Here is a 26,399-nt window from a genome sequence, read left to right as displayed (position 1 = left end):
TTTATATTGTTTTATTTTATTTTATTTTATTTTATTTTATTTTATTTTTTTTTTATTTTATTTTATTTTATTTTATTTTATTTTATTTTATTTTATTTTATTTTATTTTATTTTATTTTATTTTATTTTATTTTATTTTATTTTATTTTACTTAATTTTACTTAATTTATTTAATTTTATTTACTTATATTTAATTTTGTTTTATTATTAATGTAAAAAAAAATAACAAATGGCCTATAACACTGCTCTTTAGCGAAGCACTTGATTCCTCATCGAAATATTTTTCTTGATCTGGGCCAGCTGTTTTTTAACGCTTCCTAGAACTCGCATAATTGTTTTTTTTTTTTTTAGTTTGCCTGAACTTATTCGCATATTAAGAGATGCAGATGGGTGGATTTCATGCAGCTGAAAGTTATTCTACATGTTTCATTTAATGAGGTGGCGACTTTTTGAACTTGTCTAGATGTACTCCATACGAGACAGACATGTTATCCTGCTGGGAAACACAAGGTTTCGGCTGTTGACTTTAAGACCTTCCAATTTGTACCCCAATTGATCCGTACAAGTTTCCGGAAAAAGTTAGTTCTTGAAGCAACCTTTTGTATTGTAGTCTGACAATTGTCTCTATAATATGTTAGTGAGCGGTCTAGTACGATTTCAAGATATTTGAGACTGCCAGTATGTTTCAACAGTTGTCCTCCGCAGAATACGTTCAGTTTTATATGCGCCAAATGGATGTTGATGCGGAATCCACATACTTGGGTTTTAGCAGGGCTTAGTATTAGTGAGTTTTGTTTGTAATAAGTTGAAGGGTTGAAGCCTCTTTCATACCAAGATCGTCAGTGTAATATGTAGGATTATTATTTTATGAATTTCTGATAAATTAACCATTTTTGACATAAATGCGCCTTTATTTATTTGTAATCTGATTTATTCCATTTGGATGAGACACTCTGTATATATATATATATATATATATATATATATATATATATATATATATATATATATATATATATAAATTAAGGATCACTCGAAGAGTGGTGGGTTTTTCGGTCAAAAGGTGGAGAGAAAAGAGACAAAGACTTCATCTATTTATTGAAGACGTTTCGCTTTCTAATCAGAAAGCATCATCAGTTCATCTCAAAAAGATACGTAGCAGTCAATGACATTAAATATGTAAAGAAGCTTACGACAATGGACATTATAAGAATATGTTGTATACACAATTAATTGAAACTAAATACAGTTTACAAATTAACTTAAACTTAGCACAGCAAAAGACCATGTGGTAATTGTACATGTATATAAAAATTATGTAAAAAAGCTTAAGTAAAAAAACATTAATTTACAGAGAACTAACAAGATCGTAAGATGCACTTCCAACGGTATATTATTAGTTAAATTTAATTTTAACTTTAGGTAACATTATTAAATTGATTAAGATTGAAATATAGTAATATTTAAAAATATAATGAGGTTACTACTCTTAGCTTCTTAGCTGCTGCCGGTTAAATCACCTTTTGACCGAAAAACCCACCACTGTTCGAGTGATCCTGAATTTATATTGGATTGAAGGTCATTCCCCTTTTCTCGATATATATATATATATATATATATATATATATATATATATATATATATATATATACATATATATATATTCATCTCTTTCGATCTCGATAATGTTTTATTTCTCCCCACATATCAACTTCCCCAAAACACAATGCCATATTTTCTCCATTACCGAAACACATTTTCGGAAAAAGCATGATTCATCCTAATAAACATTTTGTTTTTATAGTCTAAAGTAAACAAGCTATTTTTATACCCAACACTTTTGTCGTGTCTGGGATGTATCTAAAATGACAGTATCGATTTCCCCTTTTATGACGTAGGTTAGTAAATTATAGCCTATAAATATTGACAAAAACCGCAGCATGAAATTATACTCCTAAGGTTTCAGTTGATCATCAAACCAGAAGGGAACGCTACAATTGTGTCGTTGAATTAAGGAAAGTTTTATGATTGTATACATAAGGGTATATAAGTGGGTGATCAGGGGACATCGAAAAAATATGCATTGTTGTTTAGACTTTTTTGTTTAATTCAGTCAAAATCTCTGTGAACAAACATTAGTCCCATAACAGTTTTTCAGTAAAATTAGATATATAGAGTATGGTTAGAAGGTTAAATCCATAGCCTTTTGTTTGTCGATGATCAAATAATTTTAGCAGAAGACAAAAACGACATCGTCTACATAAAAAAAGTTGGAAGAAGAATTTGGAAGCTGTGGTTTAAAAATTATTGGAAATTATGATAAAACGCAATACGTGGTCATTGGAAATATTGCAAAAGACCTTAAGATAAATATCAACTCAATAAAGCAAACAAATAAATATAAATATTTAAGGTGTAACTCTAACAAATACAGCATGAGATGAAACGGATATAAAAAATAAAATAAAGAAAGGAAAAATGTGACAATTATACTCGATTAGAAGGAGCGAACCATATTACAAGGAAAACTAAAAACGGGATTTTTAAAACAATAGTGAAAAGTTGCTCACTGTATGACTGTGACATAAGTGACAACTAAAAAAAATGGAAAACAGAATAAATTTAATGAAAAAACGAAAATTACTCTTATATATACATATACGAAGAGTGAACAAGACAAGAATACAGCTGAGCACTTGTAAATGGAAATCAAATAGAAATAATAAGACATCCTATTTCGCGACCTTTACCCATAAGTTTTTTGATAATCTGACCAACAAAAGCAAAAAAAATTTATGCGGCGACTTTAATATTAATTACGGTCCTGCTTATGCTACAAAACGGCAAGAATTACTAAAACATCAACTACTGTAATGAATTTATTGTCTCAGATTTCTCACACCTTGATTCCCGCTCTACAATTATTAATGCGGACCTATTTGATCATGAAGCAGTATATACCAAGTTTAACACTCGCGGCAAACTTCTTCTCGAAATCCTTTACTAGTGTACATCAAGAAACATTTACTGCCAACGTCTCTATCGTTGAATATACCACCAAATAGAGAGTAAACTATCTAAAACTGATCAAAACACCAGAAAAAAAAACATACAATAAAAATTGACTGAGACGCTGTAAAAGTGTTGCAAAAGAAATTTGGTCCATAATAAACAATCTTTGAAATAAAACTAACACAACTCAAACATTTGCCCTTCCAAACCCTTAAAATCTAATGAGTGCTTCGTTAACGTGAGTAAAAATATAACATTAATTATTTTGTCACAACAAGACAAGTTGATAAATCTGAACTAATCCAAACAATCAATAGTATCAAAAGCAAATCCTCCTCTAGTACTGATGGACTATCCGTAAAAATATTCTCAAATCTCCCAAAAAATGTATTGGAAGTTATAGTCTCACTAACACAGGTCTACAAAAAAAAACTTTTTGTTTGGAAGATGTTTTAAATTTGACAAGTGATTTTATATAATTTTGGTGCGTTGATTCCAAATCTGCAAACCAATTTTTTCTATCACGTAAGATATTTTAGAAAATTAAAAAATAAACAAAAATACTAAATATGCTTATAAATACATTTATTAATATATTTTAAAAATAGGAGTAATGCTCAAAATAAAGAAAACTACATATTTTGTATGCACAACTTAATGAAATCTTTTCTTTTTTGTCAAAAAACTGCGTTAGGTAGAAATTTTTCTATAAATTTTGTCAGGATTATCACGTTGTAGCATCCAACAGTAGTCTGCCATCATGGATACGCTCCACTTACCCTGATAACGTCTTTTCATCTGCTTAATGTCTTGGTGGAAACGTTCCCCTTGCTCTTCGCTAACAGCTCCAAGATTTCCTAGAAATTGGTTTAGATGAGCGAATAAAAAATGTACTTTTAAACTCATATTGCATCCTAGAATACGAAAATGTTGTAGCATTTGTGTGACAATGTTCTTATAGTCTGGAACTTTCTTATGTCACAAGAACTTTTCGATAACTTTTTTAAATAAAGTCCAAGCTTTCTTTTCGATAAGCGTCATAGAATTTTGAAAGTTTTCGTCTCTGAATAAAAATCTAATGTCGGGACCAACAAAAACGGCTTGTTTTAATTATGCATTGGACAACTTGGAAATTTTGAATAAATATATTTAAAACATTCTTCGTTTTTGTCGAATGTCTGTCGTTTTTTGTTTTATGTTTTTTCTTCCTGGCGTAAGGTTTTCTCTTGTAGGCTATTCTTTTTGGGTCCAATGTTTACCTCGTGCTCGGCTGTCCCATTCACAAATGAAGCAAGGATATTTAGTATAACCTGACTGTTGCCCAAGTAGCATACACAGAACTTTTAGATCTTCACAAAGCATCCAGTTATTGGCATCCACAAAATTGTTTAATTCCATTTGATTAAATAGTTGTGGTCCTTCTTCTGCTTCAAAAGTAACGTCGGGATCTGTGGACTCAAATGCAGACTGTTCCGAATTAGACAATAACAGATTCTCTAACTGCTTTGGTGAAATAGGTATGGGTACATCAGGGCCATGATAAATAGGCCTAATAGCAGATTTTAGGTTCGGGTATAAAATACTTTTTTTATTCTTACAATTAAATCCCTTAAATCGCAGGAGCAAAAGTAGCAATCATCAGAATGGTTTTGTGGCTCACGCCACACCATGGGAACTCCAAAACTCAACGACCTTTTTCTTCCTTTTGTCTAACTTTTTAAAGCTTTTACACCAACTTTACATACAATATGTGGTGCCCAAGATTTGTCTTGTTCTCCTATTTTCACTAGAAAAATAGAAAATAGGCATGATACGCATTACAAACAAATTAGGTTATGTTATGTCTTTGTTTTGCTACCACAAAACTGCCACAAATATAACAAAAGCAGTCTGCATTTGGGAAGATTTGAGTCTCTTATTAAAAATAAACCCAATTCTTATTAACGCTACTCAAAAATACTTCAGAAATTACCTCTCCTTTTCAAACAAGAAAGGGACTAAGACAAGGCTGATGTCTGTCACCCACCTTATTTAAAATCTATTTGGACAGATCCTTAGTGAAATGGGTAAAAAATGTAGAAACATGGGAATAATGGTGGAAGAAAACACGCTATATACACTTTTCTTTGCGGATGACCAGGTAGTAATTGCCAAAGACAGCTCTTAGCTATATGGTAAGAAAACTGCAAGAAGAATATGAGGTTGCAGGTCTAAACATGAATATGACAAAATGTGATTATGTCTCAGTGGGAACAGATGAAATATGTGACCTAGTCTTGGAAGACGTCAAAATCAAAGGCGTGCAATCCTGCAAAAATTTGGGGGTCATTTTGAACAAGAAAGAAATAGCGCAGATGAAATCAGGGAAATAATAAACAAGGGCAGAGCAGCGACTCGTGCCTTAAACTCTCTTTTCCGGCAAAAAGACAATTCGACGAGAAACCAAAAAATACATTTACGGTAGTATAGTCCAAAGTATTACACTTTACGGTTCGGAAGTATGGGACGTCACCAAAGCTAATAGACACAAACTTATGAATATCTCTCAGTGGGAACAGATGAAATATGTGACCTAGTCTTGGAAGACGCCAAAATCAAAGGCGTGCAATCCTGCAAAAATTTGGGGGTCATTTTGAACAAGAAGGGAAATAGCGCAGATGAAATCAGGGAAATAATAAACAAGGCCAGAGCAGCGACCCGTGCCTTAAACTCTCTTTTCTGGCAAAAAAACAATTCGACGAGAAACCAAAAAACACATTTACGGTAGTATAGTCCAAAGTATTACACTTTACGGTTCGGAAGTATGGGACGTCACCAAAGCTAATAGAAACAAACTTATGACGACAGAAATGGATTATCTGAGACAAAGCTGAGGTAAATCGAAACTGGAGAGAGTTAGAAATGAACAAATAAGACACGAAATGAAAATCCAGCGAAATATCAATGATGACATAGAAAGAAAACAATTAATCTGGTTCGGACATAATAAAAGAATGCCAGAGTACAGATGGCCTAGAAGAGTACTGGATTGGAATCCTCCTAAAAGAAGAAAGAGAGAACGACCGAGGAAGCAATAGCGGCAAGAGACTTAGAAGAGGCAACTGCATATGACAGAAAAAGATGGAAATTGGGGGCGGAGAAGCGGCGACAACCGTAATCAATCAGTTAATAGTCTGCATTATTAAGACAATGTGTTCTTTCCATAGCTCAAAAAAATAGAATAACAAATAAATAGCACTAATTCGAAACACAGCGATAAACCTCCTCGAACTGCTAAAAACAAACAATTGATTTTGATGCGTTTATTTACGACTGGGAGAGATGCAGCCGCGATATTGCACTTGCACACTAATTTTACAGTGTGGCCACAGTTCAGAATTTTATTAAAATAATTTTGGACAACTGTTTGTGCCATATATATTTACACTAAAAACCGTCTTTCTAATTTTATATGTAAACTTTTCGTATAATCAAGGAATTTTTATAAGATCTCGATTTGCGAAAAATTGGAAGGTGATAGAAAAAAACTAATATCAGTTTCAGATTCAGGAGGTAAAAATTACCTAACAAAGGATGTTTATTTTAAAACATCAAATTCATTGTTGGCCTGTGTAATTATAGCCCAGTCTGGTTAAAAAAAAAGGTGGAAAAATGTTTCGCAGATATCTGAAGCTTTTAAGATATAGGTGGGGGATACTAGATGATGAATAGATGAAAAGATACTCCTAGTTCTACCTTGCGATTTTTTTAAGCAATAATTTATGGTCACAATTTGATTTTTTGTCTATAAATTTTTTCCCTTATATTTTAAATAAACAATATTTATGTCATTTTTTTATGTCAAAAATATCTTTATTTTCCCGTTTTTTTAATTAAAATTGATAAATAATTTACAGAGATATTTGCAAAAAAGCAGTTTTTTTGCACTAATTTATAAATTTTATTAATTTTTTTATTAACAAAATAAAATGGTATTATTACATTTAAACATCAAGGAATTACCATCTTTTAGATTTGTGCGAAATTTCCCCCCGATCAGTCAAATATTTTATAAGTTATTTAATTTGTTTATCCCTGAGGCTAATTATTTAAACTATTGAGCTTGCTCTATGCATGATGCTAGACACATTCAGCAAATTTCATAGGATTCTTTAAGACTTAGACTATCTCAGAAGTGAAATGCATATTGAGTTTTCATCGAAATTATTTACAAAATAAACGTTTGAAAAAAGGGTTGGTTTTTTACTTATAAACAATTGTAATAACTTCTATATTTTTCAAGCTACAGACTTGTACGTACAACCATTGGATAGCTGGTAAAAAAGCTCACATTAAAAAATAAAAAACCTTCTATGACCAATAGGAACGCAGTTAGTGACTATTTTTAAAAAAATCATATCTCCATTGTTTATAAACATTAAGAAGAAAAATTTGCACAAATTTTGAATGAAAATCTAAACTTTATATTGAAGCTTATAGCTATAAAATTTATCTAATTTTTCAAAACGACGGTACTTTCGAAAGATCGACATAGGAAAGTGGAGAGGATATCTGTTTCAGCTCCGTTTTTTTTTCGGCATCGGAACTTCAAATTCCAACACGTAGGAAAAATTTACATTATCTCGGCTTCCTTTGCAGCTGCAAGCCTCTTTTTTTTATTCTGGGTAGCTCGTCGAAATATGAATAACTACATAGTGTTCACTGGCCGGAAAATATGGGAAAACTCGGAAAAATTTAGTCCATTTGAAATTCACCCTAAATACTTACTTTTTTTTAATTTGCTCGAATAGTCTGTCGCAGTATTAATAATGATGACATAATTGTCACCTCCCATAAATCTCGGAAAATCCCGGAAAATCAACATATGTTTTTTCATTTTATATCAATGATGTAATAATACTTATATATTTTATAAATTAAATTTCAGGTAATTTTTTACACATCATATTATTATATTCCTTATATTAATTATAATTGTTTGTATTTTTATAATTAACAATATTGATTTTTATTCTATTTTTCTTACAAATATGATATACAATATTAATCTAATCTGCCTTACTGCTTTAATAAAATAAGTCGATTTTTTCATCACTTGCCTTATTAAATTTTGCAATGTTTATTGAACTTTACTTTTTTTATTTTCTTTACATACATTGGTTTAAAAGTTAAAATTTGGTTCATTTATTCGACTTCACTGTCAGGTCTGAACCTTTTTGTTGCAGGTTGTTTGTCTTCACTTATTAAGTCAGTCTTTCCATACATTAACATATTAATGGGCGATCTTAATGCCAAGGTGGGTCAAGGTAAGGTAGGAGAACAAGTAGGAAAATATGGGCTTGGAAACAGAAATGACAGAGGAGATCGATTGATAATTTTGCCAAAGTAAAGACTTCGTAATAACAAATATCTTTTTCAAATTACCTCCTCGACGGTTATATACATGGATATCTCCACAACATACCAAAGAAAAAATAGTGAGAAATCAAATAGACTACATTATGATAGCAAGGAGGTATCATAATGCTGTTAAATGTACTAAGACGTACCCAGGAGCTGATATAGGCTCAGATCATAACACGGTAGTTACTGTGATAGAGGCGAAACCAAAAAAGATTAGAAGACCACACAGAAAGGCACTAGATTTAAATAAACTTAAAAACAAAAATATACGACAAGAAACAGGAGAAGAAATAAATGAAAACCTCCGTTCAGTGCAGCAACAAATTATCGATACAAACAACGTTAACCAAAAATTAAAGTACATAAATACAGCTATACAAACAGCAGGAAGGAAACATCTTACAAAAACAAAAACAAAGAATAAGGGGTGGATGACACAAGATATACTAGACTTGATGGAACAAAGAAGAAAGATGAAGAATTACCCAGACAAATACAAAGAAATAAATAAACACATAAAAAAGAGAATAAAAGAAGCCACAGAGGAGTGGATTAAAGAACAATGTGAAGAAATGGAAACCTATGAGAAAAAGTACGATGCGTTCAATATGCACAAAAAAGTAAAAGAGATAACAGGAAGCATAAAGAAATGCCAAATAGGTAAACTTAAAGACAAAGATGAAAATCTTATTGTAGATCTTGAGAATAAAATAAAAAGATGGACAGAATACCTGAATGAATTATTTGAAAACGATAGAAACAACTTAACTCAGATAATCAATGCAACTGGGCCAGACATATTGAAAGAAGAAGTAGAATACGCAATAAGAAACGCTAAAAATGGAAAAGCAAATGGACCTGATGAAATTCCTACAGAACTGTTGAAGCTTTTAAATGATAAATCCGTAACCATAATATTAAATTTTGCAGCGAGGAGCTAAAACAGTTTCCCCTCCACTTTCCTATGTCGATCTTTCGAAAGTAACTTCGTTTCGAAAGGTTTTAGGTTTCGAAAAATTGGATGAATTTTATAGTTATAAAAGAAAGTTTAGATTTTCATTCAAAAGTTGTGCAAATTTTACTTTTTAATGTTTATAAACAATGGAGATATAATTAACAAAAAAATTGTCGCTAACTTCGTTCCTATTGTTCATAGAAGGTTTATTTTCTTTGTTAAATGTGAGTTTTTTTACCAGCTATCTAATGGCTATAGTACAAGTTTGTAGCTTGAAAAATATAGAAATTATTACCATTGTTTATAAGTAAAAAACATACCCCATTTTCAAACGTTTATTTTGTAAATAATTTCGATGAAAACTCAATATTCATTTAACTTCTGAGATAGTATAAGTCTTAAACAATCCTATGAAATTTGTTAAATGTGTCTAGCATCATTCGTAGGGCAAGTTCAATGGTTTAAATAATTAGTCCCAGGGATAAACAAATTGAATAACTCTTAAACTGTTTGACCGATGGGGGGGAAATTTTGCACAAATCTAAACGACGGTAACTCCTCAATGTTGAAATGTATTAATAACATTTTATTTTGTTAATAACAAAATTAATTAAATTTATAAATTAGTGCAAAAAACTGCTTTTTTGCAAATATCTCCGTAAATTATTTATCAATTTTAATTGAGAAAACGGGAAAATACAGATATTCTTGATGTAAAAATATGGTATAAATATTGTTTATTTAAATTATAAGAAAAAAAATTATAGATAAAAAATCAAATTCTGACCATAAATTATTGTTTAAAAAAAAACGCAAGGTAAAAATAGGAGTATCTTTTTATCTATTCGTCATCTAGTAACCCCCACCTATGTCTTAAAAGCTTCAGATATCTACGAAACATTTTGCAGTGAAATCGATGATTTTAAAGATCTAAAATCTAAAGACTGCGTTTATTATTCCTTTTCATAAGGATGGGAAAAAATCTAATGCCTTCAACTATAGACCTATTACCTTCCAGTCCGGGTTTTTATCTAATAAATGCACCAGTGATGTTGTTTTTTGTGCTAACAATTTTTACTCTGCCACTGTTCTTTGCAACTATTCCAAAACTTTTGATTGTGTAAATCACAACAATCTCACTTGGGAAATAGGTAAAAATTGGTTAGAGAAAATGATACTGAATTTAGTCACAAAAGCATTGTATGTGGAGTACCACAAGGTTCAGTATTGGGTCCTGTACTTTTCCTTTTTTTAATAAATAACATTATTAATTTCAAAATCGATGGAAAAATTTTTCTTTTTGCCGATGTTACCAGTAGCACCTGGAGCAACTCTAATATTGCAACTATTCATGCAAATATAACTTATGATTTACTTACAATAAAAACCTGGTCCGACTCTAATTTACTCTCTTTTATCGTTGATAAGACAGTAGCATTATCCTGTAAAGAAGCTCTTTAACCCTTGTTTCTTAATAACAGCCAGATCAGTATCGTTGATTCTGTAAAATTTCTTGGTATTTTTATAGACAGCAACCTTAAATGGTCCCTTCATTTCGATTTGTTAAATAACAAATTAGCCTTAACTTGATATGAAATAAGATCGATTTTGAAGAAAAACAATTTAGCATCTTCCAAAATATCATTTTATTTTTTTGTTGGAGTCTCATCTTCGATACGGTCTTCCTTTTTGGGGTTTTACTACAGCTGCCCAATCTGATGTTATTTTTAAATTACAAAAAAGAGCATACAGTATCTATTTGAAAGAAAAGAAAAACATATTGCAGAAGGTACTTAAAAAATCATGGGATTTTAACGCTTTCCTCTTTATATACTTTAAAAACGACTTCCACAATTCGTAAACACCTACATGTTTTTTCAGCAAGAACTAATCATGTCTATTTCACCAGAAATTCAACCTTTGATATTAATTTATCGATCCCGCCCACTAAGTTAGTAAAGAACTTTTTAGTTTAGAAGAAAAGTTACTTTTATGTACAACTATCTAAAGTATTTTTATCTACATATATTTAGGTATCATATGCAGTAACTCCCACTTATTAGTTCGTAGGGTTTTATTATGCAATTTGAAATTTATTTAAACTTTGTAGCATTTGCAAATTCCTTGAAATATATTGAAATCCCCTCGTTTTTGCTTAATTACCGAAGAATATTTTTAGTGTATTTCAGTTCCTATTTCTCGGCATTCTTTGATCATTAAACCGCTCGATATTGCGCTTTAAATAAATATTCCCGTTTAGTGTTGTGTTTATACCAAGTTAAGCGAATGAATTTAAAAGATAATTTCTCCCTCTCGCTGAGGCGTTATCAGCGTTGACAGATGCTTCTAGCGTTTGTCCAAAATTCTACGTCGAATTTGTATTGTTTTCTCATTCTTCGCCCTTTTCATGGAAATCTAGTGTGTAGGGAAGTAAAGTAGCAGTTCAATATGTGGTTGCAGTTTAAGTAAAATTTTGAAGATAACCACATGTTGCCATTGTGTTCAATTGTACCTGTTCTAGTCTTTTAAGGAGACGAGTTTTCCAAAGTTTGTATTTCAGTGCCCCAACTTCAATAATAGGCAGTTTTTGTTCGTCTCAGACATTCCCAGCCATTGTTGAGTTTTTAAGAAGTCCAGTTTACAACTCAAGTGACATTTAGTGAAAATCAAGGTAACTTTTTTTGTGTTTTAATTTTGAAGTAAAGATAGACATTTTTTTATTAATAATAATTTGCTTTCATAACAAAAAGAATTTGCAATAATTAATATTGTACTATCTAATCCTATTTGACATTAGGTTGCTTTGTTTTTTTTTTAAGAAGGTTAACCTCCATGCAGTAACAATTTTTTATAAGTTTGGTAGCATCTCTCACTTGTAAACAGGGTTTGTAAACGAATAGGACATATATGTAAGTCTTTTCTTTTTTATTATTTTGGTACAAATCCTTGTAACTATTTATATTGTAATTATTTTTGTATTGTCTATTTTTGTAACTGTTTGTGGTGAGACAACAATAAATGTTTAATTTTTTTTCTAAACGATTTTGTTTATTTCTCTTAACTCTCTAACCCCTTTTTGAGTTTCATTTAAAAAGATATATTTTGCATTTCTAATAATTATTTCAATATTTACAACTAGTTGTTGTAATCGTTAGAATCTGGCACCTCGAAGCGGCGTCTATTTTAAATTGCTAGAGGTCTTTCTTGTGTTTTGTTTTGTTTGTTCCAAGAGACTTGTATAAGAACCCCTTTGTTTCATTTTTTGTAGTTGCCCCAATCTAACCCACTTGCCATCAACTTATCCACGACCCAGCTGCTTGAAATAAGCCCTGAGTGCCGTTCGCATAAGTTTCGTTTGTTTTGCTTGCCCTATCTCCACCCCAATAATTTCTGTCCCCAACTTTCACCCTCATAATAATACCCCCCATAATGTGGTAGGCAAAATATTTCGTTACAACTTTGCAATGAATTTATTTTGTGGTATTGACGATTTAAATAATTTTAGTAAACTGTAAATGTTATTCTGTTCTGTAATTGTAATTTTCTGATTTTTTGTAAAATTTGTCATTAAAATTGTACAATTTTTAGTGACAATAAAACATATTTCTAATTCTAATTCTTTATCTAACTTCTTCGCTGGTAACTTTGTCTATCCAGGAAATTCTCAACATGCCTCTATAGCAGCACATTTCAAATGATTCTAGTCTCTTTAGTGAGGTTTATTTAAGGTCTATGACTCTAGTCCATACAGAATAAAAGAAAATGCGTAGCATTTTAGTAAATTACTTTTTATGTACAGTTTTGTATCGTGACTGTTGAAGATTAAAATCTTTATATTGATTATAAAATATTCTCATCTGTATGATCTTCCATCCTCCAATCCAATTCGATTATACATAATTATAATACATTATACGTTATATTTAATTATTGTGTATAATGATGAATAAATTCATTACTGTCTGCAACATTTTCGCCTTTCTTTCGTTAGACTGACAATCGCAATATCGATTTTTCTAGTTATTTAGTCCACTGAACGTTCCATATACCCGTATTCATTAGCTTTTTCCACAAGCTGACTGGGTTCTCTGAGTTTTCGCCAGATTTCCGAAGCTGAATAATGAGAATGCCAGCAGTTAAATGCCAGATAAAGTTATTTACACTTTAAAGGAATTTCAACTCAACAACAAATTAAACTTTTCAATATCATTTATAATGTATTGTTATTAGTACTATTGTATTATTCTTGTCCTCAAACAAAAGAAAAGATCACGTTCCTTTACAATTTTCACTACAATATTTGTTATTTGTTTTATTTTGTAATTGTGTGTGTGTGTGTCATCGAATTTCCTGACTGTGGACTTAATCCATTAGCCGAACTTATTTTTGCTCTACAGATATTTATGTCACATATTACTATTAAAATAAGATTTTGTATTTTAAAGATATACCTAGATTCTATAACAATAAATGGATAATTTAATCTTTAGCTACAATCATACAATATTACACATTTATATAGATATATCTATATCATAAAATATATTCTAGTATTATTCAACATTATTCTTTATTGTGTGTTTTTTATTATTTTCTTTTTTTTTTTTTTTATTTTAATTTTTTTTTATTATTTTCTTTTTTTTTATTTTTTTATTTATTTATTTATTCATTTATTCATTTTTTTTTTTTTTTTTTTTTTTTTTTTTTAAATTACATTATAAGGAATGTCAACAAGGAGTACTTCTGCTCAGGGGTCTTTCAGAGCAATGCACAAACACAAGACTAGACCACGGAAAGATAGGTAAACAAATGGGATAAACACAGGTATTAATAGTTCACAATTTTAATTTTATATTAAGTATGTGTTTAATTAGGATCTCATATACACGTTCGTCTAAACTAGATAATATTGTTTTTAGATTAAAAGGTCTTGTAATATTGGTTTCTCTATATACTTGATTCATGAATTGATTTATTTCTATTATCTTTAGTCTACAGTTTAGTATCATGTGTTCTGCAGATCCTAACTCACCACATTCACAAAGATTACTATCACTAAGACCTATTTTAAATTTGTGTTCTGGAACTAGGCAGTGTCCAAATCTAAGTCTGCATATGTATGAAACAACGATTTTTTCGCTGTGGTAATGATTAAACCATGATTTAGCTGGAATATTTAATTGTATGTTTTTGTAGAATAGCCCTTTAGTTGAGTTGTTATACCATTGTTGCCAGGTTTTGGTTTTATTGCTGGTAATATTAGCGTAAATATCATTTAATGTTAATTTATATTTACTTTCATTTTCTTGTTCGGTGGCCTTCTTAGCTAGAGTATCTACTATTTCATTGTGTTTAAGATTAGAGTGAGCTTTTACCCAACAAAATGATATTTGTTTGCCCTTAGACCTAAGTGCGATATATGCTTTAATAATGTCAATATATATGTAGTTTGATATGTCCTTCAAACTTTCCAGTTTAAGTAAAGCACTTTTGCTGTCTGTAAGGATTAGAAATTTCTCTTCGTTATTGTTTATACTGCTTATATACTGCATTGCTCTCAGTATTGCAATAAGTTCTGCTGAAAATGTTGTAAAATTTTCATTAAGTCGTATACCCTCTTTATACCTTGTCCTAGGGTCCCACACGGCAGCGGCCACTCTCGAATTTATTTTTGAGGCATCGGTATAAATTTGGTAATGTTCCGGAAATAAAGTTTCTATATCCACATTAAACATGGCATTCCTTAAGTAAACTGGAAATTTCGAGTAATCTCTCATGTAGGTTGGTTGTATGTTTGGTATATTGTTTAGATTTATCTGAAACATGGATGGCAGAGTTGATTTGTATAGCTTATTTTTAAATTGTCTTATTCTATTGTAACTTTCGGCAAGAAGTAATGTTGGCTTTTTCCTCCAGTATTCAGTGGTTAGGTCATTTATATAAAGTTTGTGGCAGTTGTTACATATTATGCTCTCTTTAGTTATCATTTTAGTTATAAATTTTTCACACATAGTTTTCCTTCTTAACCATAGTGGTGGTTCATTACATTCTACGCTTAGGTTTGATATTGGAGTACTCATCAAAGCTCCTATACATAATCTGAGGCATTTATTTGAAAGGATGTCTATTTTTTGAAGATGTGTTTTGGCGGCTTGATTGTAAAAGTAACATCCGTAATCTAATATTGATCTTATGTATGATCTATACATTAGTAATGCTATGTTGGGATCTGCTCCCCAGGTTGTATAGTTTACTGCTCGTAACGCATTGTACCCTTTGTCAGCTCTTGCTACGATGTACTCAATATGATCTTTCCAAATCATTTTCCTATCCAGTATAATACCCAAATATTTAACTTTAGGTTGAACTTTAAACGAGACATTTTGCAACTCCACTACTTCTGGAATGTTTCGTTTTCGGGAGAATATGCAAGCTTGTGTTTTTTTGGTAGATATGTTTAATGCTATTTGATCTAGGTCTTCTTGTAGATGTTTAAATACTGTATTTATTTTACTACTGCCTTGTTCTATTTTCAATTGATCTACATATATGCATATATCATCTGCGAATTGTAATATTTTACCTTGTTTGCTAGTAATTATGCTTTGACCTATATGAGCTGTGTAAATAGTGTATAATATTGGACTTAAGATGCTCCCTTGAGGTAACCCGATGTTTGAAACTCTCGGTCCTATTAGTTTGTTATTAATTTGAAGATAAAGAGTTCTATTGATGTAAAGTTGATGAAGTTTCCAGCAGAGTATATCTGGCAGTCCGATTTCTTTCATTTTGTGGTATAGAAGTTGTAGGTTCACATTGTCATATGCATTTTCTATGTCTATGAATGTAGCAAATACCGACTTGTTGACGGAAAATGAGTTATATATATCCAGTATTAAGTGCGTTAAATTTTCCATCGTAGAACATGATTTTCTAAAGCCGAATTGTGTTGCAGGTATTTTAGAATTTTTTTCTAACCAGAATTCTAGTCTACATTTAATCATTCTTTCCATTGTTTTTAACACACATGATGATAGAGAAATGCCTCTATACGAATCCGGACAGTTTGGTGATTTGTGTGGCTTAAGAATTGGAACTATAATGTACTCTTTCCATGCACGTGGTATATCCATACTCATCCAGATATTGTTTATTACATTTAGTAGTTGAACTTTCTTATGTATGGGTAAATTATACAACATACTATAGTGTATACCATCTAATCCTGGAGCTGAATTATTATGTCTTTTTAGGCAGTTCTTTAATTCTTCCAGACTAAATGCTTGTGTGAGAAATATGTTGTCTGTGTTTGCTTCGTCATTTTCATGTCTATTATCCGTAGGGTTCCTGTGATTAATTTCTCCTTCTATAACCCAAGGTCTAGCAATTTTATTAAAAAATATATCTGTCCACTCATTTACAACTATCGGATTATTGGGAGGGTTATAAACGTTTTTTAATTTTCTTATTTCCTTCCATATTTTGCTAATGGGTGTATTTTTATTTAAACTATTACAAAAGTTTTTCCAAGAAGCTCTTTTGCTGCCTAAAATAATTCTTTTTTTATAAGCTTCTGCTTGTTGGTATTTTAAATAATTATCGTAATTAGATAGTCTTTTAAACTGCAAAAAAGCTTCTTTTTGTTGTCTTACAGCGTTCCTACAATCATCATTCCACCATGGTTTATTAAATTTTGCATTGGGCCCCCTTTTTCTCTCTGGAATAGAGCATTTACTAGCTAAATTGATTGAGTCACAAAATGTGGAATATTCTTGCTCTGAACCATCTGATATATTATTATTCTTTTCATTGTTTAAGAGATAGGTAAAGAAAGCCCAGTCTGCCTTTTTAATATCCCATGTAATTCTAGATCTAGATATATCATTAGTTTCAATGACATCATTACTATTAGTAACGTTATTATCAGTATTATGGTTAAATTCTATTACTATTGGGTAGTGATCAGAACCCAGACTCAAAGTTTCTGTGTGCCAATTAAATTTGTAATAAATATCCCTAGAGCAAATTGTTAAGTCTATAGCAGATCTATTTAAATTCATAGGTCTACGAATTAATGTTTCTGACCCATCATTTAGGAAATTAAGTCCACATTCCTCCATAGCCTCAAAAAGATAAAGACCTTCTTGATCGGTGACATCACAGCCCCACATTTTATTATGGCAGTTGAAATCTCCCCCTATTAAAAAAGGTTTTTGTAAACTAATAAAAAATTTAACCCATTCGTTTTTTGACACACATAACTTGGGTTTTGCATAAATGGAATATAAATTTAAGATTTTATTATTTATTTTAATCTGTACTGCAACGCACATGACATTATTTATTTTATAAAAATTTAAATTTTTCTGAAAATTGATATTTTTTCTTAATAATATCGCTACTCCTGCATAACCATCTGATCTATCTTCACGGAAGATGTTATATTGGGAAAAGCTTATCTTTGAATTCGGTTTTAACCAAGTTTCACTTAAAAGAATAGCTAAGAACTTATTTTCGAAAATGTACTTTTCAAAATGGCCTTTATTGTTCACTATTGATCGTGAATTCCATTGTAAAATCTTATTATTTACTAGGGCCATTTAAAACTTTTTCTATATTACTTTTAATGTCGTCTAAAATTTGTTTGTTTGCTATTGGAATTAAGTTTTTGTCTAAGAAATTTTTAAATATTGTTACTATATTATCAGTAATTTGTTTACTAGTTAGTGAGTTTTGTTGGACTATTTTTGTTTGATTTTGATATAATGGGTTGTTTATAATTGGTAGCGACGGGTAAGCAGAGGCGCTTGCAGTGTCCAGTATATTTTCGTGTTCTTTTGAATAAGGATAAACTGATTTATTTTGAGCTCCTTCGCTCCATTTTCTTTTGGTTGTCACTGTGTACCTATTTCCTGCGTTTGTTGAATTCAGGACTGTCCTATAGCTACTGCTGTATTTTAATTTTGCTTCTTCAAAAGGTAAATTTTCATTTGCCATTATATATTTAATGCCCTTTTGTTTTTCAAACTCAGCGCACTTGTTTCGATCTAATGCTGAATGGTTTCCGAAACATAATATACAAGTGGGATCTGTTAAATCGCATACATCTGAATCATGTTCCTGTCCGCACTTGCTGCATCTTTTCTTACCTCGACATTGTGACGTAACGTGTCCATATCTAATGCAATTAAGGCATTGTATTACTCTCGGAACGTAAGGTTCCACTTGGTATATCATTCGTTCAATGATTACTTGTTTTGGAATCATTTGGCCTCTGAAAGACACCACTATCGTACCCGTCTCCACCAGTTGATCATTTTCTTTTCGCTTTATTCTTTTAACGTTTATTACTTTAAAATTGCCGTATCTTGGAACAATAATATCTTTTAATTCGTTTTCTGAAATATTTTTGTCTACCCCTTTAATTACCCCACTCTTTTGAGTAAAAAAATTTGGAATATATAAATCGTAATTTCTTTCTATTAATTTTTTACATTCCACTAAAATATTAGCGCTTTTATATGTATTACATTCAATTTTAATTTTATTTTTTCCTATAATATTAATATTAACAATATTATCTTTAATTGCAGGTACTGCACCTAAAATTAATCGTGCTGTCGCTATGCGATGCAATCGGCCAATGTTACCTTCCTTATTCTGCATAAAAACAAAATAAGGACCTTGGTCACCTTGACTGTATTTATTTTTCACCTCTGACATTATGGACTGGCCTATATTAATATTTGTTTTATTGCTTACCTGATAATCTGGTAAAAAGTTTTTTGAATTTGTTATCGGTACCTGTTTTGATTGTGTATTAATATCAATATTTATAATTTCCTCAAACTGCTTTTGTTTTTCATTAACTTCATAATCCATATTACTAGCAACATCGTCAATCCTTCCTCTGTCAGGTGGATTTCCTCTGCCATCTGAATTTAATTCCATTTTTTGGTAAAAACAACAACAACTCTATTAATTAGCACTTCGATACCACAGAGAACTATTCGCTTCCGCTGCTACAATCGAACTGTTTTATTTTGTAATTCGTCGAGATATTTAATAATACGTGTGTTAGTGTGTTCCAACAGCAGCCTTAAGCTGAATTTTAACAAGCTGCTTTTGTTTCAGCCGATTTAATTGTAAATATTTCGAAAATGTGTATGTACAAGTCATCGAAACACAGAAAGATCAGAAACAAAGCTAAGAAAATAAATATTTACACAATCTGTTATATTCTTACAAAGGTTGTCCGATAATTAGAAAACCTAATAAATAAAATGTCATCCTTTTTTAAACTTATTTTATTTTTCAATTTATTCTATCAAAAGAAAAATCCTAATCACAAAAAAAATAAAAAATAAAAAAAGTCAATCAAAGTTTTAAAATTTAATAAACTCCAACAACACTAGAATGGTCAGGTCTCTAAAGGGTACACCTGGACGTGTCTCTTAACGTGGTGTAAATAACGGGTGTTTTTTTTTTAAGTATAGAAATAGAAGTTGGCAACACGATTTTAAGGGGCGGCCATTTTGACAGCTGTCAGGTGATTATTATTTACTTTAGTTTGACATTTCAATATGAATAGGCTGACGCCTGAACAACGCTTTCAAATTGTGAAAATTTATTTGGAAAATCATAGTTCTGTTCGGAATACGTATCGCGCACTATGTCCATTTTATGGTATACATAATCGCCCATCAGAGCAATTAATATGATCAACTGTTAAACGTTTTCGCACCACGTTCACTCTTAATGATAATACGCATCCACAGAGACGTCGTACAGTGCGTACAGAAGATGTTGTTGCTGCTGTTGAGCGTAGTATAGAGGAAGACCCGAATCAGTCTGGATGCCATCGTGCACAGCAGTTGGATATGTGTCCATCCACTTTATGGAAGATTTTGCGAAAATATCTTAGTTTGCGTGCTTACAAAATTCAACTTGTGCAGGAATTGAAGCCACACGATCACCTAGCAAGGCGTAGATTCGGTGAATGGGCCCAAAACGAAATTGCCGTTGATCCCGACTTTCATAAGCGAATTTTGTTTAGCGACGAAGCTCACTTTTGGTTAAATGGCTACGCCAACAAACAAAACTGCCGTATTTGGAGTGAATATAATCCTCAAGTGTATGTTGAGAAACCACTATATCCAGAAAAATTGACTGTTTGGTGTGCTTTGTGGGCTGGTGGAATCATTGGTCCGTACTTCTTCAAAAACAATGCTGGCCAGAACGTTACAGTCAATGGTGACCGCTATAGAGCCATGATTACTGACTTTTTTATTCCTGAATTAAACAACCATAATGTGCAGGAGCTGTGGTTTCAGCAAGACGGCGCAACATGTCACACAGCTCGTGCCACAATGGATTTATTGAGGGAAACGTTTGGTAACCGCATTATCTCGCGTTTAGGACCCGTGAATTGGCCTCCAAGGTCGTGCGATTTAACACCGTTAGACTATTTTCTGTTTTTCAAGACTAGTTCTTGAGGCAGTCATCAGAAAAACCAATATAACCGGCCATATAAACACCAAATCAGTACAAATTACTACATATGCAGACGATGTAGCCATCATTAGTAGGAATAAGCCACGACTAATGGAAGTGTTCAAACAAATTGATCCTGAAGCAAGAAAAAGAGGTCTCAAAATAAACGAAGCAAAAACGAAGTATATGACAGTCAAAAGAATAACTGACAATGAAAATAATATCACAATAGACAACTATACTATCGAACGAGTGGATGCCTTTACATATCTCGGCACAGAAATCAATCAGAAGAACTCCGTAAGTAGCGAAATTAATGCACGTATTTCCAGCGGGAATCGTACATACTATGCTAATAAAAGATTGATGACATCGAAATTATTAGACAAAAGAACCAAAATGACTATCTACAGAACACTGATTAGACCCGTAGTAACCTATGGATGTGAAACTTGGGTAATGACGAAAAAAGATGAAGCCCAACTCAGGACATTCGAGAGAAAAATACTGAGGAAAGTATATGGCCCGGTACAAGAGGAAGATGGCACATGGAGAATCAGGAGAAACGACGAGGTTAATGAGTTAAATGAAGGTTATGACATTGTAAGATTTGTGAAAAGTCAAAGACTGTCATGGCTGGGACATGTGCAGAGACAAAACGATGCAAAAACAACAAAGAAAATGTTACAATGGAAGCCCATAGAAAGGCGAAAAAAAGGAAGGCCCAGAACGAGATGGTTGGATGACGTGGAAGACGACCTGAAAACAATGAACATAAGACAATGGAGAAGAAGGGCACAAGAGAGATCTGAATGGAAGGACATAGCCAGACAGGCAAAGACCCATCCAGGGTTATGATGCCAAAAGAAGAAGAAGAAGAAGAAGACTATTTTCTGTGGGGTTATGTGAAGTCGCTAGTCTATGCCAATAAGCCTGAAACGATTGACGAACTGGAGGACAACATTCGCCGCGTTATTGCCGATATATGGCCACAAATAGTGGAAAAAGTCGTCGAAAATTGGACCTCCAGATTAGACTACGTCAGAGCCAGCCTTGGTGGTCATATGCCAGAAATCATATTTAAAATATAATGTCAAAAAATTATCTTTCAAATAAAGTTAATTTCCTGTTCATATAAAAAATAATCTTTGTTTTATTCCACTTTAAAGTTCTATACCTCTAAAAAAAACACCCGTTATAAGGTACAATATAAATAGAACTATTATTAAAAAAATTTTAGGAATATTTTAAAATGAAGACTACAGGGCAAACACGCTGTAAGTCAATTTTTTAAATTTTTGGAAAACGCGATTCAAAACTTCATAATTTATAAATAAACATGCTAAAACACTGTTGTATTGAGTATTTGACAACTCATATATTATTATACAGAGTATGATAATATAAAACTGAAATTGTCATGTACAGTAGATAACAAGAGAAATTTAAAAGAAAACAACCAAAGGTCTGGATTATAATATTAATTCAACGAAAGAAAAAAATAAACAGAACTAGACTTGTTTAACTTAACTAAAGCTGAAAACATTAATATTATCAATAACATTGTAAAATTCTTAAGATAAAAAATTAATCATGTTTTTTTTAGCTGATCAAAATACATTCTTCCTTTTTCTGAACAAATTTTTTTTTAAACTTGGAGATCTTTGTATTTTGCCATTGGAATGGGCAGTGACTCAGTATAGGATCGAGAAGGAAAAACGAATTCTTTTCCAGTATACGGTGGTTCCCTACCAGTCACTTTTTTGTTAATGACAGCAGAAACCATTGTTCCATTGTAGGTGTCTTTGAAATAAATTAGTCTGGGATGTTTCTTTGAAATGCTTAATTCTCTCATTGGTCTAGTTTTAAAAGGTGCTTTTGTAGCATACATAGGTGCAAGAAAAGTGTCCCAGCTACGCACCAAGTAGTTATCAACCACTTCTACTTTATAAGGCGCTGGTTTTTGACGAGCCAATCGTAACACTGCTTCCCAATCTTCTGGAGTTTCTGCTGCACTTTTTTGGTTAACGATACCAAAATTTTTATCCGTCTTTATGTAGGAGTGACTTCTTATTAGAAAGGTCACTAAAATAGAGTCAAATCTATTTATTATATGGACTAAATAATGTAGAAACCGGAATAGCGTCCAATTTTTATTTTCGCCTTCACACGAATCACAGAAAATCACTAAGTTACAAACTTCGGAAGGAAGCTGGATTATCACATAGTCATACAGAAATGAGCAAACTTCATTGGCACCCTTTCGAGCTACTGTCTCAGGGTACGAGTATACACCAACATCATGATCGATGTCGATGGACATTAAAGGGGTAGAAAGACAACTACCTTTTATAATACACGTCGTTACTCGCAATACCTATATTGGAAGGTTTTTATTATAGTCCATGGCTATGACTTTATATTCTCTTGAGGTCCTTGCTCGTAGTTTAGCTTTTGTTTTTCGTTTGTAAAATGTCTGTGCTTTCAGCAAGTGAAGTTTCTGCCCTGTTTTAAGTTTATTAATTAATTTTTCATCTTTACATTCCCTTATTTTTATTTTGGAAGCATCAGAAATGCTAACAGTGTCGGTTCTGGGATACCCAAAGGAGATAATAAAGCGTGTGTTCAATGTTTTTCTATATACTTCATAGCACACTGCTCTATTGGGATGTTTCTCAAGGAACATTTTGTACATCTTTTTAATGTTAAGTTACTCTGGAAGGTACTTCCTGCTAGATTTTTTAGGCTGTAGTGAGTCACGCGCCCTTTGAATGATTTTATGTTATTTAAAATTAACTGCATAGTTTCTTTAGACATTTTAGTGGGTATTAAGCCATGTTTACCTCTATTGTCCTTGTCAATAATTGTACCATGTTTTAGGGCTATTTGTACAGTTTGTAATCTTCTCGTGGATATGTCATGAAGAGCAAGAAAAGCTTTTTGACATACCTGAACGTCTTTTGCAGATGATGTATGCTTCTCATCATTAGTTACCGCAAGGCGAATTCTGTAATAAAAAGAACCATCTCTTACTTTGCAATTCTCTTCGTCTTTTCTTGGACTTCTTTGAGTTATAGGAAGTATGGATATTAGACCACCCAAATACACACTTTGCTCGTCCCAATTCAGCATAGAATTAAAATTAGGAATAATTGTATTTCTTTGTTCAACCGTTATATTTTCAAAACACTGATAACGTTTGCAACGGCAGTCCTCGCCTGTTTCGTGATATTTGCACTTTTAGCGCTTTAGCTACATCACGTATTCGCCCAAAACTTTTTCGTTTTCTTGTAGTTTTTGACTATAAAGCCTCTTTAATTTCACTGTCCTCACTTTCCATAACCGTGATTATGATAATAATCATACTAAAATAAACAACTTGTATGAATTCTGAACACTGACTGTGATTTTCCGTTGTAAATTGTCCCTACGGACAGGCGCATTAAGCACCTAAATCTGACTTATAGCATTGTTGCCTAGTTTAACCTTGACTTGCAGCGCTCTTCCATTGTACAGCATTATTTTATTAGTTTGTAACGTTTGACTTATTGCACTTTTATTTTGTTTGATATTTGTGAATTGTACTACGTGTATCCAAGTATCGATAAATGTATTCATTAAACAATCGATAAAAATCGACTTACAGCGTTTTTCTAATGTAGTCTTCAAATGCAATCTCAGAATACTCAGAAGAGTACTCTTCCAATGGAAGTAAACGAAGATCAGAAGAAGATATACAAAAAAATAATGACTACTTACCCCAGATTGCTTTCGTGAAAAATTGCTGTGAAACGACCCGGAGAGTTTTTTATTGCTTAAGTCTTTTGCTGAAACAAAATAGAAACAACATTATCACCAGAAATTTTTTTTTAAAACTATTTTTTAAAATATTTTTTTTTCCAGAGAGGAAATCAAAACTTCCAAAATTAGTTAGTTAAAAATGTAATTTTTTACTATCTAATCTCATATAAATACATTATTTAAAACAAATCTCCCTATGTCAAGAGATAATAAATATCCCTATATAATTTAAACCTATCTCAAAAGATTTTTTTAAAAGGTTAATAGCACATCTTGGAAAAAACACCTGATATGTTTAAATAAAATTTCTGAATTGATATGTTATCAAAAATCAAAGAATGAATCATGAGAACATGTTTATATATATATATATATATATATATATATGAATGAATCAAAAGAATGAATCATGAGAACATGTTTATATATATAAACATGTTCTCATGATTCATTCTTTGATTTTTGATAACATATCAATTCAGAAATTTTATTTAAACATAACAGGTGTTTTTTCCAAGATGGGCTATTTTATATATATATATATATATATATATATATATATATATATATATATATATATATATATATATATATATATATATATATGGAGAAAAGGAGTACGACCGTCAATCCAATATAAATTAAGGATCACTCGAAGAGGGGTGGGTTTTTCGGTCAAAAGGTATAGAAAAAGACAAAGAAGGTGGCTACTTTATCTATTTATTGAAGACGTTTTGCTTTCTAATCAAAAATCATCATCAGTTCATCTAAAAAGAACAATATGAAAAACCAAACATCCATAGAAAAGTTATTATAAGTGTGTTACCTCAAAAAGATATGTAGCAATCAATGATATTAAATAAGTAAAGAAGCTTACGACAATGGACATTATAAGATTATGTTGTATAAACAATTAATCTAATCTTTTGTTAAGTTTAAATTTTGGGATATATCAGGGGTAACGTTCTATACAATATAGTCAGGGATTCATCTTATAGGATTACATAGGATATAAGAGTAGAAAACTTATGTTATATCCTTGCTGATAACTCCTTATTGCGAGCATCACTCGCCATCTTCGTCTAGATGAATAAGACTCCCACATCCTATGTGTAAATCACAAGTACAGTACAAAAAATCCAATGCCTGATGTTAAAAGAGTAGAAAAGATGGTTATTTTGGGTGAAAGTGGTAGAAACAATGAGCTCGTATATGAAAAGAAGTCCTAATAAACTATAAGCGAGAAAGATAGCACTTTAAGAAGCTACATTTTTTATTCATTCCTGATATCCATTCCAGAACTGTGGAACACTGTATAAACTTGACAGATCTAGTAGATGGGTACTATATGATTTTATATTGCGAAAAGTGATCAGTTTCATTAGCGAAAATAAGAATGCTCAGGATAGATTTAAGAATAAATATATTATGAGAGTAGAATATATAAACGAGTAACAGAGGAAGATAAAAGAATACTTAAGAGTGACCCTTAGGTATCATATGTCTGAAGAAGCCATATAAGTATCTTTGGATATGTTTAAGTCTCTAGCAGGGCTCTTGAGGATTGAAACGGGGTGGGATTCACAGATTTATCGTAGAGACAGATTTTTTTAAACTACAAAATCCACAAAAAAATTACGTAAACAAAAGATTTTAATAGTAGATCGGCATATACAAGACCCTGATAAAATAATAATAGGTAACATACAGCAAAATATAATTATATATCTTATCT

At 31.4% G+C, this 26,399-nt stretch overlaps 1 protein-coding gene across 3 annotated transcripts in view; it reads right to left on the bottom strand.

Annotated features, from left to right (window-relative positions):
* Nucleotides 1–26,399, bottom strand: part of LOC140441591 (uncharacterized) — an 803,694-nt gene that overhangs the window by 201,697 nt on the left and 575,598 nt on the right. For all 3 annotated transcript variants that reach the window (XM_072532421.1, XM_072532420.1, XM_072532422.1), the window contains one exon: nucleotides 24,623–24,690. In XM_072532421.1, the coding sequence (XP_072388522.1) occupies nucleotides 24,623–24,690 (68 nt within the window). The remainder of the gene's footprint in view (nucleotides 1–24,622; nucleotides 24,691–26,399) is intronic.

Source organism: Diabrotica undecimpunctata, chromosome 5 (genome assembly GCF_040954645.1).
Source record: "Diabrotica undecimpunctata isolate CICGRU chromosome 5, icDiaUnde3, whole genome shotgun sequence".
In the NCBI taxonomy this organism is placed as follows: Eukaryota; Metazoa; Arthropoda; class Insecta; order Coleoptera; family Chrysomelidae; genus Diabrotica; species Diabrotica undecimpunctata.
This window is presented reverse-complemented; position numbering and strand designations above follow the sequence as displayed.